Source organism: Arachis hypogaea, chromosome 3, assembly GCF_003086295.3.
Source record: "Arachis hypogaea cultivar Tifrunner chromosome 3, arahy.Tifrunner.gnm2.J5K5, whole genome shotgun sequence".
Classification (NCBI taxonomy): domain Eukaryota; kingdom Viridiplantae; phylum Streptophyta; class Magnoliopsida; order Fabales; family Fabaceae; genus Arachis; species Arachis hypogaea.
In genome coordinates this window covers 68,056,190-68,068,444 of record NC_092038.1, presented here as the reverse complement: position 1 = coordinate 68,068,444, position 12,255 = coordinate 68,056,190, and the positions used below count along the sequence as shown (strand labels likewise).

At 40.9% G+C, this 12,255-nt stretch overlaps 1 protein-coding gene and 1 non-coding gene across 2 annotated transcripts; both read left to right on the top strand.

Moving 5' to 3' along the window:
- The first annotated feature begins 5,104 nt into the window (after positions 1–5,104).
- Positions 5,105–7,200, top strand: LOC112778931 (uncharacterized). Its single transcript, XM_025823198.1, has 3 exons — positions 5,105–5,122; positions 5,250–6,212; positions 6,409–7,200. The coding sequence occupies exons 1-3, from the start codon at positions 5,105–5,107 to the stop codon at positions 7,198–7,200; spliced, it is 1,773 nt and encodes a 590-aa protein (XP_025678983.1).
- A 2,643-nt stretch (positions 7,201–9,843) lies between these two features.
- Positions 9,844–9,950, top strand: LOC112793909 (small nucleolar RNA R71). Its single transcript, XR_003198596.1, has one exon. It is a non-coding gene; the product is annotated as a small nucleolar RNA R71 (small nucleolar RNA).
- The last annotated feature ends 2,305 nt before the right edge of the window (positions 9,951–12,255 follow it).

The following is a 12,255-nucleotide window of genomic DNA, read 5'->3' as shown; positions in this document are numbered from 1 at the left end:
ACATTGACCTGATCACCTTTGTGGCTCCATGAGAGCCACTGTCAAGCGATTGACATTAAAGAAGTGCTTGTTGGGAGGCAACCCAATTTTATTTATCTAATTTTTATTTTATTTTATTTTATTGTTATTTTGTGTTTTATTAGGTACATGATCATGTGGAGTCACGAAAAAAATAGAAAAATTAAAAACAGAATCAAAAACAGCAGAAGAAAAATCACACCCTGGAGGAAGCACAGGCTGGCGTTCAACGCCAGTAAGGAGCATCTGGCTGGCGTTCAACGCCAGAACAGAGCATCAACCTGGCGTTGAACACCAGAAACAAGCAACATTCTGGCGCTGAACGCCAGGAATGTGCCTAAGAGGAAAAGCTGGCGCTGAATGCCAGTAACAAGCATGAAACTGGCGTTCAACGCCAGAAACATGTTACATGTGGGCGTTGAACGCCCAGAATGTGCACCACTCGGCGTTTAAACGCCAGAATGGTGTGCAAAGGCATTTTATATGCCTATTTGGTGCAGGGATGGAATTTCTTGACACCTCAGGATCCGTGAACCCCACAGGATCACCTCAGGATCTGTGGACCCCACAGGATCCCCACCTAACATATTCCCACCTTACCTCCTATTCCTATTTTACTCTTCCCCATGTCACACTTCCCAACACTCTTCACCAATCACCTCAATCCCTCTTCCCAATCACCCCCTTCACCACTCACATCCATCCACTCTTCCCCATAAACCCCACCTACCTTCAAAAATTCAAAAACATTTTCCCACCCATTCCCACCCTAAATGGCCGAACCTACACCTTCCCCTCTCCCTATATATACCCTTCCATTCTACTTCATTTTCACACAACACAACCCCCTCTTCTTCACCTTGGCCGAACCTATATCTCTCCCTCTCTACCATATTCTCTTCTTCTTCTTCTTCTCTTCTTTCTTCTATTGCTCGAGGACGAGCAATATTTTAAGTTTGGTGTGGTCAAAGCATAATCTTTTTTGTTTTCCATTACCATCAATGGCACCTAAGGCCGGAGAATCCTCTAGAAAAGGAAAAGAGAAGCCAAAAGCTTCCACCTCTGAGTCATGGAAGATGGAAAGATTCATCTCCAAAAGCCATCAAGACCACTTCCATGATGTTGCGGCAAAGAAGAAGGTGATCCCTGAGGTCCCTTTCAAGCTCAAGAAAAATGAGTATCCGGAGATCCGACATGAGATCGGAAGAAGAGGTTGGGAAGTCTTAACCAACCCCATGCAACAAGTCGGAATCTTAATGGTTCAAGAGTTCTATGCCAATGCATGGATCACTAGGAACCATGATCAAAGTATGAACCCGAATCCAAAGAATTATCTCACAATGGTTTGGGGGAAATACTTAGATTTTAGTCCGGAAAATGTGAGGTTGGCGTTTCACTTGCCCATGATGCAAGGAGATGAACGCCCCTACACTAGAAGGGTCAACTTTAATCAAAGGTTGGACCAAGTCCTAATGGACATATGTGTGGAAGGAGCTCAATGGAAAAGAGACTCCAAAGGCAAGCCAGTTCAACTAAGAAGACTGGACCTCAAGCCTGTGGCTAGAGGATGGTTGGAGTACATTCAACGCTCCATCATTCCTACTAGCAACCGATCTGAAGTTACTGTGGATCGGGCCATCATGATTCATAGCATCATGATTGGAGAGGAAGTAGAAGTTCATGAGGTCATCTCCAATGAAATCTACAAAATAGCTGACAAGTCCTCCACCATGGCAAGGCTAGCTTTTCCTCACCTTATTTGCCATCTATGTTACTCAGCTGGAGTTATCATAGAAGGAGACATCTCCATTGAAGAGGATAAGCCCATCACCAAGAAGAGGATGGAGCAAGCAAGAGAGACCCCTCACGGCTCTCAAGAAATGCATGAGGAAGCTCATCATCAAGAAATCCCTGAGATGCCTCAAGGGATGCACTTTCCTCCCAACAACTATTGGGAGCAACGCAACACCTCCTTAGAAGATTTGAGCCACAATGTTGAACAATTAAGGGTGGAACATCATGAGCACTCCATCATTCTCCATGAAATAAGAGAAGATCAAAGAGCAATGAGGGAGGAGCAACAAAGGCAAGGAAGGGACATAGAAGAGCTTAAGGACATTGTTGGTCCTTCAAGAAGAAGACGCCACTAAGGTGGATTCATTCCTTGTTCTTATTTCTTTCTGTTTTCGGTTTTTATGTTGTATGTTTATCTATGTTTTGTGTCTCTACTTCATGATCATTAGTATGTAGTAACTATGTCTTAAAGCTATGAATAAATTCCATGAAATTCTTCACCTCTCTTAAATGAAAAATGTTTTAATTCAAAAGAACAAGAAGTACATGAATTTCGAATTTATCCTTGAATTTAGTTTAATTATATTGATATGGTGACAATACTTTTTGTTCTCTGAATGAATGCTTAAACAGTGCATATTTTTTATCTTGTTGTTTATGAATGTTAAAACTGTTGGCTCTTGAAAGAAGGATGAACAAAGAGAAATGTTATTGACAATCTGAAAAATCATGAAATTGATTCTTGAAGCAAGAAAAAGCAGTGAAAAATAAAATCTTGCGAAAAAAAAAAGAAATAAAAATATGGCGAAAAAAATAGAAAGAAAAAGAAAAAGCAAGCAGAAAAAGCCAATAGCCCTTAAAACCAAAAGGCAAGGGTAAAAAGGATCCAAGGCTTTGAGCATCAATGGATAGGAGGGCCCAAGGAAATAAAATCCAGGCCTAAGCGGCTAAATCAAGCTGTCCCTAACCATGTGCTTGTGTCATGAAGGTCCAAGTGAAAAGCTTGAAATGAGTGGTTAAAGTCGTGATCCAAAGCAAAAAGAGTGTGCTTAAGAGCTCTGGACACCTCTAACTGGGGACTCTAGCAAAGCTGAGTCACAATCTGAAAAGGTTCACCCAGTCATGTGTCTGTGGCATTTATGTATCCGATGGTAATACTGGAAAACAAAATGCTTAGGGCCACGGCCAAGACTCATTAGTAGCTGTTTTCAAGAATCAACATGCTTAACTAGGAAAGTCAATAACACTATCCAAAATTCTAAGTTCCTAGAGAAGCCAATCATTCTAAACTTCAAAGGAAAAAGTGAGATGCCAAAACTGTTCAGAAGCAAAAAGCTACAAGTCCCGCTCATCTAATTAGAATTAATATTCATTGATATTTTGGAATTTATAGTATATTCTCTTCTTTTTATCCTAATTGATTTTCAGTTTCTTGGGGACAAGCAACAATTTAAGTTTGGTGTTGTGATCAGCGGATAATTTATACGCTTTTTGGCATTGTTTTTAGGTAGTTTTTAGTAAATTCAAGCTACTTTTAGGGATGTTTTCATTAGTTTTTATGTTAAATTCACATTTCTGGACTTTATTATGAGTTTGTGTATTTTTCTATGATTTCAGGTAATTTCTGGCTGAAATTGAGGGACTTGAGCAAAACTCTGAAAAAGGCTGACAAAAGGACTGCTGATGCTGTTGGAATCTGACCTCCCTGCACTCGAAATGGATTTTCTGGAGCTACAGAACTCCAATTGGCGCGATCTCAACGGCGTTGGAACGTAGACATCCAGAGCTTTCCAGAAATATATAATATTTCATACTTTATTCGGGAATTGACGATGTAACTTGGCGTTGAACGCCAAGTACATGCTGCTGTTTGGAGTTAAACGCCAGAAACACGTCATGATCCGGAGTTGAACGCCCAAAACACGTTATAACTTGGAGTTCAACTCCAAGAAAAGCCTCAGCTCATGGATAGATCAAGCTCAGCCCAAACATACCCCAAGTGGGCCCCGGAAGTGGATTTATGCATCAATTACTTACTCATGTAAACCCTAGTAGCTAGTCTAGTATAAATAGGATAAGTTACTATTGTATTAGACATCTTTGGTCTCAGTTTTGTTTTATTCTTCATCTTAGTAGGCTATTGATCAGTTTTAGGGGGCTGGCCATTCGGCCATGCCTGAACCTTTCACTTATGTATTTTCAACAGTGGAGTTTCTGCACACCATAGATTAAGGGTGTGGAGCTCTGCTGTACCTCAAGTTTCAATACAATTACTATTACTTTCTATTCAATTCTCTTTTATTCTTATTCCAAGATATACGTTGCACAACACTTTGATGAATGTGATGATCCGTGACACTCATCATCATTCTCACCTATGAACGTGCGTGACTGACAACCACTTCCGTTCTACTTTAGGCCGGGCGCATATCTCTTAGATTCCCCAACAGAATCTTCGTGGTATAAGCTAGATAGATGGCGGCATTCATGGGGATCCGGAAAGTCTAACCTTGTCTGTGGTATTCCGAGTAGGATTCCGGGAATCCGGAAAGTCTAACCTTGTCTGTGGTATTCCGAGTAGGATTCCGGTATTGAATGACTGTGACGGGCTTCAAACTCCTGAAGGCTAGGCGTTAGTGACAGACGCAAAAGAATCAATGGATTCTATTCCAACCTGATTGAGAACCGACAGATGATTAGCCGTGCTGTGACAGAGCATTTGGACCATTTTCACTGAGAGGATGGGATGTAGCCATTGTCAAGGGTGATGCCTCCAGACGATTAGCCATGCAGTGACAGCGCATAGGACCATTTTTCTGAGAGGATAAAAAGTAGCCATTGAAGACAGTGATGCCCTACTACAGCTTGCCATGGAAAGGATTAGGAAGGATTGGATGAGTGTAATAAAAAAGTAGAGATTCGAGAGGAGCACAGCATCTCCATACGCCTATCTGAAATTCCCACTATCGATTTACATAAGTATTTCTATCCCTTTTTATTTTCTATTTATTATTAATTTTCGAAACCCATAACCATTTAATCTGCTTAACTGAGATTTACAAGGTGACCATAGCTTGCTTCATACCAACAATCTCTGTGGGATCGACCCTTACTCACGTAAGGTATTACTTGGATGACCCAGTACACTTGCTGGTTAAGTTGAACGGAGTTATGAGCTTCTCTAACAGTGCCTGGAACTCTTGTATCACAATTTCGTCCACCAGGAAGAAAGCGCAGGAAGAAACATGGAAGGCCCCAACTGTCTGTAGAGCGCAACCTGATGCACAGAACAATGGTGACGAACAACCAGGTTAGTATATGTGTTGTATATTTTTGTAGCTTAAAACATGCAATTATTCACAATTGTATTGTTAATTAATTATAGAGCCTAGGATGAAAATTGCTTACTGTTGAAATTCTATTTTAATTGTCAAAAGTTGTTTGTTATACACTTACCTAATCATATGAATGCATCACAAGGTCAGAGGCATCATCCAAGACCTCCTCCTTCAGGTCAGAAGATTCTGCCACCCAGGGAGGAGAATCAGGCTCCAAGGGTGGTTGTTCCTAACCAAAATGACCCTGATGCTGGGCCAATTGAATATCAGTACCAGTCTGAGGAGTTGCAGACCCCACCTGGTTTTGATTCTGAGGATGAAAATCCAGTATTCCCTCAGCACAATCCTGATACAAAGTTTGGCAAAATTAGACTGGAGTTAGGTATGGAATTTGGGACGATGCAGCAGTTTAAGGATGCAGTCCGGAAGTATAGTATTCAAATGGGCAGAGAGGCATTTTTTCTGAAGGTTGAACCACATAGGTGCAGGGTCATCTGTTACAATGAAACATGTCCATGGGAGGTTTACTGTGCAAGGAGAAACCAGCCACCTAGTTATCAAATAAAAACACTGGTTGATGAGCATACATGCCCTAGGAGTAATAGAAGTAGGTCAGTAACTTGTAAATGGGTTTCGGAAGAGTTGATAGGCAAGATTAGGATCTGTCCCAATTTGTCACAGAAAGAGGCTAGAGATATATTCAAGGTGGAGTTCGATATTAGTGTTGGAGAGAGGATGATGTTTAGGGCAATGGAAAAGGCTAAGGATGTCATTGAGGGCACAGAAAGGGAACAGTATTTGATGTTGAGGACTTATTTGAATGAGCTTCGTAAGGCCAACCCAGGATCCAGTTGCCATATGGGCACAACTCCACAACCGGAAGGATTGCCTAAGTTTAGAAGTCTTTACATCTGTCTAGATGCCTGCAAAAAGGGATTCAAGCAAGGATGTAGGCCTTTCATATGTCTTAATGGAGCATTTTTGAAGGGTTATTTTGGAGGCCAGCTGCTGACTGCCGTCGCTCAAGATGCCAACAATCATCTTTTCCCAGTAGCATACGGGGTAGTTGATGCAGAGACAAAAAAAATTGGAAAGAATTCCTTGAATATTTGTTGGCAGATATAGGGGACCATCAGGAATTTGATTGGCACTTCATGTCAGATAAGCAAAAGGTTAGTTTTCAATTTGTGAATTCAATTACTTTATTAAACTAATTACTCAAGCTATGGTATATAATGTCTAACTTACTTAATGATAGGGCCTAATTCCTGCTCTGCAAGAAGTTATGCCAGGGGTTAGTCACAGGTTTTGTACTATGCATATGTGGAGGAATTTCCAGAAGCGTTGGAAAGATTTGGAACTTAAACAATTGTTGTTCCAATGTGCAAGGGCTTTGACTGATCAGGAATTTGCTGAAGGTATGGCTACAATCAAGAGGATTAATACAGCTGCCTGGGAATACTTGTCTGCATATGAGCAAGGAACATGGTCAAGGTCAAGATTCTCTACCTGGCCAAAAGTAGATAACATAACAAATAATAATGCGGAATCACTTAATGCAACAATGGTGGGATTAAGAGGTAAGAGCATAATAACCATGCTGGAGGATATTAGATATTACCTGATGAAAACTATGGCATTCCACAAAGATGCACTAATGGCCTACACGGGCAAGCTGGCTCCTATCCAGACGAGCAGGTTGGAGAAAGAAAAGAAGGAAGGAAATTACTGGGAAGCTCAGTGGGTGGGAGATGATGATCACAATGTGTTTGAAGTAAGAAGGCATGGTCGCACACTTCGGGTCAACACTCAAGAGAGGACTTGCACTTGTAGAAAGTGGCAACTCACAGGCCTGCCGTGCTGTCATGGAGTTACTGCAATTCAAAGAAAAAATCAAAGGCCAGAAGATTATGCCCACCATTGGCTAACTATGGAGGCATATAACAGAACTTACCAATTTCATATCAACACAGTCCCTAGTCAGGAGTATTGGGCTGATACAGAGGGACTGCCATGTCTCCCTCCACCTTATAAGAGGCCAATGGGATGACCTACAAAAAAGAGAGCTCGACATGAATCAGAGAGACAGAGTGGTAGCCAGTACAAACTTAAGAAGAGTTATGGCAAAACAAGTTGTAAATATTGTAAAAAGGTAAAAAATAATCTAACTTGTTCTATCAATATTGCTGTTGAGTATTGTCATATGTTGACAAATGCTAATGATGTTGTATTCATAAGTTGGGCACAACTCCAGAACATGTCCTGATAAGAAGTCTCATGTGGCATCTGAGCAAGATGCAAACGCACAGCAAGCACCTCAAGCAGGTCAGGCAGATGGAGGACATGTTCAGCCAATAACTCAACAAAATTTGCCACATATGGATTTAGAGGACATGTCAGACTCCGAGCAAGAGAGGTTTTGGGAGGAGACCATGGATGCAGTTGAACAAGAGCTCACACAAGGCCATCCACATTCTGAAGCTGATGAAGAGGTAGTACATATATCAATCAATACTGAGGTAGTAACTTGACAAGTGAAACTTAGAGTTATTTTTTTTGTAGGCCAATCTCAACCTATCCGGTTCAACAAGTCAGTCTGCTGGAAGGAGAGCTCCTAGGACCAACCTTCGGAGGAGAGCAACCAGATCTAGCAAAAGTCCTACATCAACCCCTAAAATTCCCTCCAATACTACTGCTGCTGCTGCTGCTTCTTCTAGCAGGGAAGGAATCAGGGTAAAGATGCCTATTTTGAGGCCCCCAGCAGTTTCAAGTCCAGCAGCCACTCCAAGGCCCACAGCTCCAAGTCCAGCAGCCACAACAAGGCCCACAGCTCCAAGTCCAACAGCCACTCCAAGGCCCAACCCAGCATTTAGGCCCCCACAAATACGGCCCGTTGGACCTACTTCAACTGCTGTCCCTGGTTTAGGAGTTGCACACACCACAAAGACTCATGTGGTGTCCAATGAAACCATGAATGGAGCTAGTAAAGCAACAACTTCTAGGTTCTCTAAGTTCATGCCAAATCAGTCTGGTTGAAGGACACTTGGATCTATGATTAGTTGCAATCCTGTTTCTACTTTTTGAGTTATATGTTGATATTAGCATTCATGTCAGTTGGCCTTTGTTGCACAATTTAAGTCTTTTGGTGTCTGATATTAAGACTAAGACTAATTAGGGAGTATTCAGTATTTTGTTTGGACCAATATGTGTTAAGGCTAAATGTTATGCAGATCGAATATTTTGGTTGGAACAATATGTTGTTAATGCTAAATGTTATGCAGATCAAATATTTTGGTATTACTTGTGTTCCTTTGGCAGTGTTTCATTTCCTAAACCCATCTCAAATTAGTTAGCATATCTGAGTTGCCCTTTTTTTACTAATTTGTATTCACTCCATTTATTTTATTGTCAGTATTCAATTGAGTGTATCGTACACAGATCTAATTCATTAACAAGCAACAAAAATAGCTACAACAATGTCAACATAAATTCCACAAAACAATAACACATAACATTTATTGCTTGTCCTGCATGCATCCCTTCTCCTATCTAATCAAACAAATCACACTCAAAATCAAACTCAGAACAATTCCACACAGAATGATGCATAGAAGCAATTCAACTCTCTTCATGTGCTCCCTCATCATCTTTCCATCTCTGTGTATGGTCTCTGTCTCAAGACTGATAAATCTCCCTTTCAAGACTCCACATTCATTGCATACTAGTGTTCCATTCTTCGAGATTTTCTCCGGTCCAACAGATTCCTCGTTGGTTTCGTCCATCCACTGAAAATAATGACAACCAGTGTTCTTCGTCTGCCCAGCACAAAAGCCATTCATCAAGCTCAACTCTCAATAGGGAATGAGGACACATTCACCAGAAAATTCATACATACCTTCCACAGAGGACATCTGAAAAACCATCTCCCTGGATTTCTCCTCATCTTCGACTTCAACGCCACCACCTGAAGACGGCAGAAACATGTCCCATCATATGGCTTGCTCTCGTGTTCGTCGAGCCCTTCAGAGTTACTATTTTCCACTGACTGTGTCCTTCGATTGTTGTGGGACATGCCTCTGCTTCCACCATGCATGATACTAATTAGGGTTTATGTTTGTGATGAATTGGGGAAAACATTCTCTCCCAATTCATATAAAGGAGAAACGGGACGGAAGGCCTTATGAGGATGCCATGATGGAATCCCATCTGCCACATCACTAAGTTCCGTTTAACGGAGAAGAGCTCACTTCACGGTTGGACAGATTTGTTGCGTTTTTAAAATTTTTAAGGGTATCATTGTCTTTAACAAATATTAGGGTTATTATTGTCAGCATTTTACAATTTCAGGGGCATAATTGGTAATTAATTCTTCACTCCTTCTTGAGCTGGTGATGAAGTGATGACTATTGCAACTTGGTTTTCCTCCACCTTCTTGGTGAGATCTGCTAGCTGCTTGGTGATCATCTTATTTTGAGCTAGCGATGCATCCATGTAGTTCAGCTCCATTACTCCTCGAGTGTTACTTCTTTCAGAGGCATAGAAGTAGTCATTCTCAGCTATTGTTTCAATGACATCTATGGCCTCTTTAATGGTTTTCTTCTTGTTTAGAGAGCCCCTTGATGAATGATCTACAGCCTTCTTTGACTCATAGGAAATACCTTCATAGAAAATGTGAAGTTGAACCCATTCATTGAACATATCTGGTGGGCATCTTCTTGTTAAGTCCTTGAACCTCTCCCATGCCTCATAGAGAGTCTCACCATCTTGTTGCCTGAAAGTCTGCACCTCAGCTCTCAGCCTATTAATTCTTTGAGGAGGGTAGAATCTTGCCAAAAATTTGTTCACCACATCTTCCTAATTTGTTAAGCTCTCCTTTGGGAAGGATTCATGCCACTTGGATGCTTTGTCCCTGAGTAAAAAAGGGAACAAAAGCAGCCTATAGACATCCGGGTGGACTCTATTAGACTTCATAGTGTCACAAATTCTCAGGAAGGTGGTTAGATGTTGATTGGGATCTTCTTGAGCACTTCCTCTAAATGAGCAGTTGTTCTGAACAAGGGTGATGAGCTGGGGTTTTAGTTCAAAGTTGTTAGCATGTATGGTGGGCTTCTGGATGCTACTTCCACAGTTTCCTGGATTTGGATTGATGTAGGAGTCTAGAACTCTCCTTTCTTGCCCAGCATGATTTGCAGGGCCTTCTCTAGCATGGTTGTGAGCTTCTTCTTCATGATTATTTTCCAAGTTCTCTTCCATGTTGGTCTTAAAGTGCTCTTCCTCTTCCTCAGCACCAACAACTCCTTTCCCTCTTGCTTCCCTCCTTAGTCTCTGGAGGGTTCTTTCAGGTTCTGAATCGAAGGAGGTTGAAGCTCTCCCTCTTCTCCCTGTCATACAACTAACAAAGCACACAGCAAGAGATAAAATAAAGAGATTATTCTTGTTAGAGTGATTGTTAGTGTGAGTGATGCAAATTATCAAACAGTTAGTGGGTTAGTGAGCAGAATTGCAGATAATAACAAAGAAAGAAAGAAAACAGATGGGGTATAGGGGGTGAGAAAGAAATGAAACAAACTGAAGGTAAACAACTGAATAAAGTAAACAAACAAAAGAAAAAACGCTCAATCTAGTGAACTTCCAACTTAATCATTATTGATACAAAATCAATCCCCGGCAACGGCGCCATAAACTTGATGCATGAAAAGTTGTCTCTCAACAAATTTCCCTTCGACAAGTATACTAAATTATTGTCAAGTAAAAACTCACAATAGAGTGAGGTCGAATCCTACAGGGATTGATTGGTCAAGCAACTTTAGTTGGAAGAGTTTGCTAGTTGAGCTAAATAGAATGTAGTTTGAGAATTGCAGAAAATTAAATGGCAGAAAAGTAAATAGCAGAAAATGAAGTGCAGAATCTTAGATGGGGATTTGGGGAAATGAGCATGTAAATAAATGGCAGAAAGTAAAGAGAATGGGTATGATCAGAAATGGGGAATTCATTGGGCTCAGGAGATGTTGTATTCTCCGGATCAAATTCATTTTCATTTCTTCCTCAATCAAAGCATCTATTGATCTCCTTGGTAATCTTAAGTGATTGGGTTCCAATTCCTTGGCAACCCAATCTCTCTAAGCTTGAACAATTTCCCAATTCCTTGATTTAATTGCTCATGGGAAGAGATGAAGTGTGGTCACTGATTATACCACATGTATTTCCAAATCAAAGTGTTAGGAGGATTACATGTCACTATATCCACCCAGACCCCAATTTGGTCCAATATGAGAAAGCATTTCTAGTATGATCTCCTCATCCCTTTTCCAAGGCTAAGAGGAGATCCAATTTTGGAGAGTTTCTTTTCCAAGACAACTAACCAATTAAATTAAGATCGAAAGCTTTCTGGTAAATCAAAAGAGAAGAAAGAAGAAGAGAATGAAAACTATAATTGATCCATCAAATTACAACAGAGCTCCCTAACCCAATGAAAGGGGTTTAGTTGTTCATAGCTCTAGAAATGGAAAATGGCAGAAAAGAATACATGCCTAGCTAAAAGTGCAGAAAAGTAAATATACAGAGGGTAGTTCTCCAAATTGCCGAGCTTCTCTATAGTTCAAAACTACTCCTCTATATACTACTTCTCTTGATCTTCTAGTGAGTTCTTCAAGTCTTGGATGTAGGCCTTAGATCTTGAGTTGAAGCAGTTATAATCTTTAGTGGGCTCAGCTTGCAGAGAAGTATGAATTAGGCATGGGCGTTAGTGAAGTTAACGTTAAGTGACATTCTGGGTTCGAGAACGTTAGTGGCAATCACATTTTTCACTAACGTTCCAACCTCATATGGCCCACTTTAACTCCAACGTTAGTGGTACCAACGTGACCACTAACGTAGCCTTGTAAACCTTCTTAAGCGTTATTGGGACTCACCTTTCCCAATAACGTTGCCTTATAAACCTTCACAAGCGTTATTGGGACTCACATTTCTCAATAATGTTGCCTTGTGCCCTTTGTCCCTACGTTAGAGTTCACGTTAGTGTAACTAATGTGGCTCTTAACGTGGTTATGCCTCATCTTCGAGAGCGTTAGTGACACTTACCTTTGTCACTAACGCTCCAAGTGCC

Coding starts and splice junctions, on each gene's coding strand:
- LOC112778931 (XM_025823198.1), top strand. Junction 6,213..6,408: donor TTTTCCCAGTAGCATACGGG/GTAGTTGATGCA, acceptor ACTTAATGATAG/GGCCTAATTCCTGCTCTGCA.